At 39.2% G+C, this 1,413-nt stretch overlaps 1 protein-coding gene across 1 annotated transcript; it reads right to left on the minus strand.

The window, feature by feature from the left end:
• Window positions 1–855, minus strand: RPP38 (ribonuclease P/MRP subunit p38). Its single transcript, XM_007956729.1, has one exon. The coding sequence runs from the start codon at window positions 853–855 to the stop codon at window positions 1–3; it is 855 nt and encodes a 284-aa protein (XP_007954920.1).
• Between the last annotated feature and the right edge of the window lie 558 nt (window positions 856–1,413).

Raw genomic sequence — 1,413 nt, forward strand, 5'->3', positions numbered from 1 at the left:
TTACTTCGAAGCAGTTTTTTTACTTTTGGGTGGTTTCCTTATCTTACTCGGGTTTGGGATTAGTTTCTTTATTTTTAGGGGTTGTAACCCTATAGCAGAAGCCTGCTGACCTTCAGCCAGTTTCCTCTTCTGTTTAGAGAGGTCTTCATATGAAGTTTCCATAATCTCTTTGTCTTGCCTTTCCAAAGATTCACTCTCTGGCTTTTCCCTTGAGTCTTCAATTACATCATGAAGCCATGGTACATGTAAACTGGGTACTCTGGGAATTATAGCCTTTATTTCATCAGTAAAGTCAGTGGTATTCTTTCTGAACCCCAAGGCTAGGACACATTTTAAGCCAATAACAGGTGCAATCCTCTCACTAAGACGGGGAACCTGGCAAGCAGGGACAGTCCTGCTTAAACTTAACTGAATCAAGTGTGAGGTGATGATGGCAGGCTTGACTGACTTACACACTAAGACTAAAAGCAGGTCATTCCTTTCCAGGGCTCTGGTCACTTCATTAACTCCAATGGCAAGCTGTTTCCTGGCATGCACAGGAGTCCACCCTGACACCTGCTCGTTATCATCTGTTTTTTTCTCTTTCAGATCCTCATTAATATCAACATCTGTGTTACATTTTTCTCTGCTTTGTTTGTTGAGCAAAGGCTGTTTTTTCTTTTTCTTCTTATCTTCAATCTTCTGAAGTCCGATATATTTAAATCTGTCTTCAAGTGTCTGCAATATGAAGTGCATATCTTCTCTCTCCAGAGTACTCCAGCAGATAGTATATGGGTTATTCAGTGAGGTCTTTATGACTAAAGGTCTGGTCTTCCGAACAGATCCCCTCCCTGGTGCTTGAGGAGCTGCAGCCATTTTGGAAATCCTTCAGAGAGAAGCAAAATGACAAAGAAAAATTAATGTTAATTAGAAATGCATGTCTTAAGAATATTTGGCTGTCCCTCTTTGATCCCTGTTCAGCTACAGCAAGCTAATTACATACGCTCAATTAGATGACCATACGCTTCTCTTTTAAGATTAAGTAACTTTCCTTTTCCCCCATTGTTGTTTTGTTTTTCATTCATATATAGACAGTATATAAATGTTTCACATTATTGGTGTCAGGGAAATTCTATTTGTTCATTTATTAAAAATGTTCCATGTTTCTCCTTGTTCATAAGTATCCTTTTAATGGCTATATGATATTAATCTTACAGATCTATTACCATTTCTTAAATTGCTCTCCAGTTGGACTTTCACTTATTCATTCAACAAACAATCACTGAGTGTCTGTGATGGGTAGGCAGCACTGCAGACACTGGGGTCAGCAGTGATCTTAGTCACAGTCTGCCTGTAAAGAGCTCACAATCTAAGGGCCACAGAGACCTTTATTGTTAGTTGCCATCAAGTTGATATCAACTCATAGTGACTCCA

Source organism: Orycteropus afer, unplaced genomic scaffold (genome assembly GCF_000298275.1).
Source record: "Orycteropus afer afer isolate SDZICR_OR568_19922 unplaced genomic scaffold, OryAfe1.0 scaffold00655, whole genome shotgun sequence".
NCBI lineage: Eukaryota > Metazoa > Chordata > Mammalia > Tubulidentata > Orycteropodidae > Orycteropus > Orycteropus afer.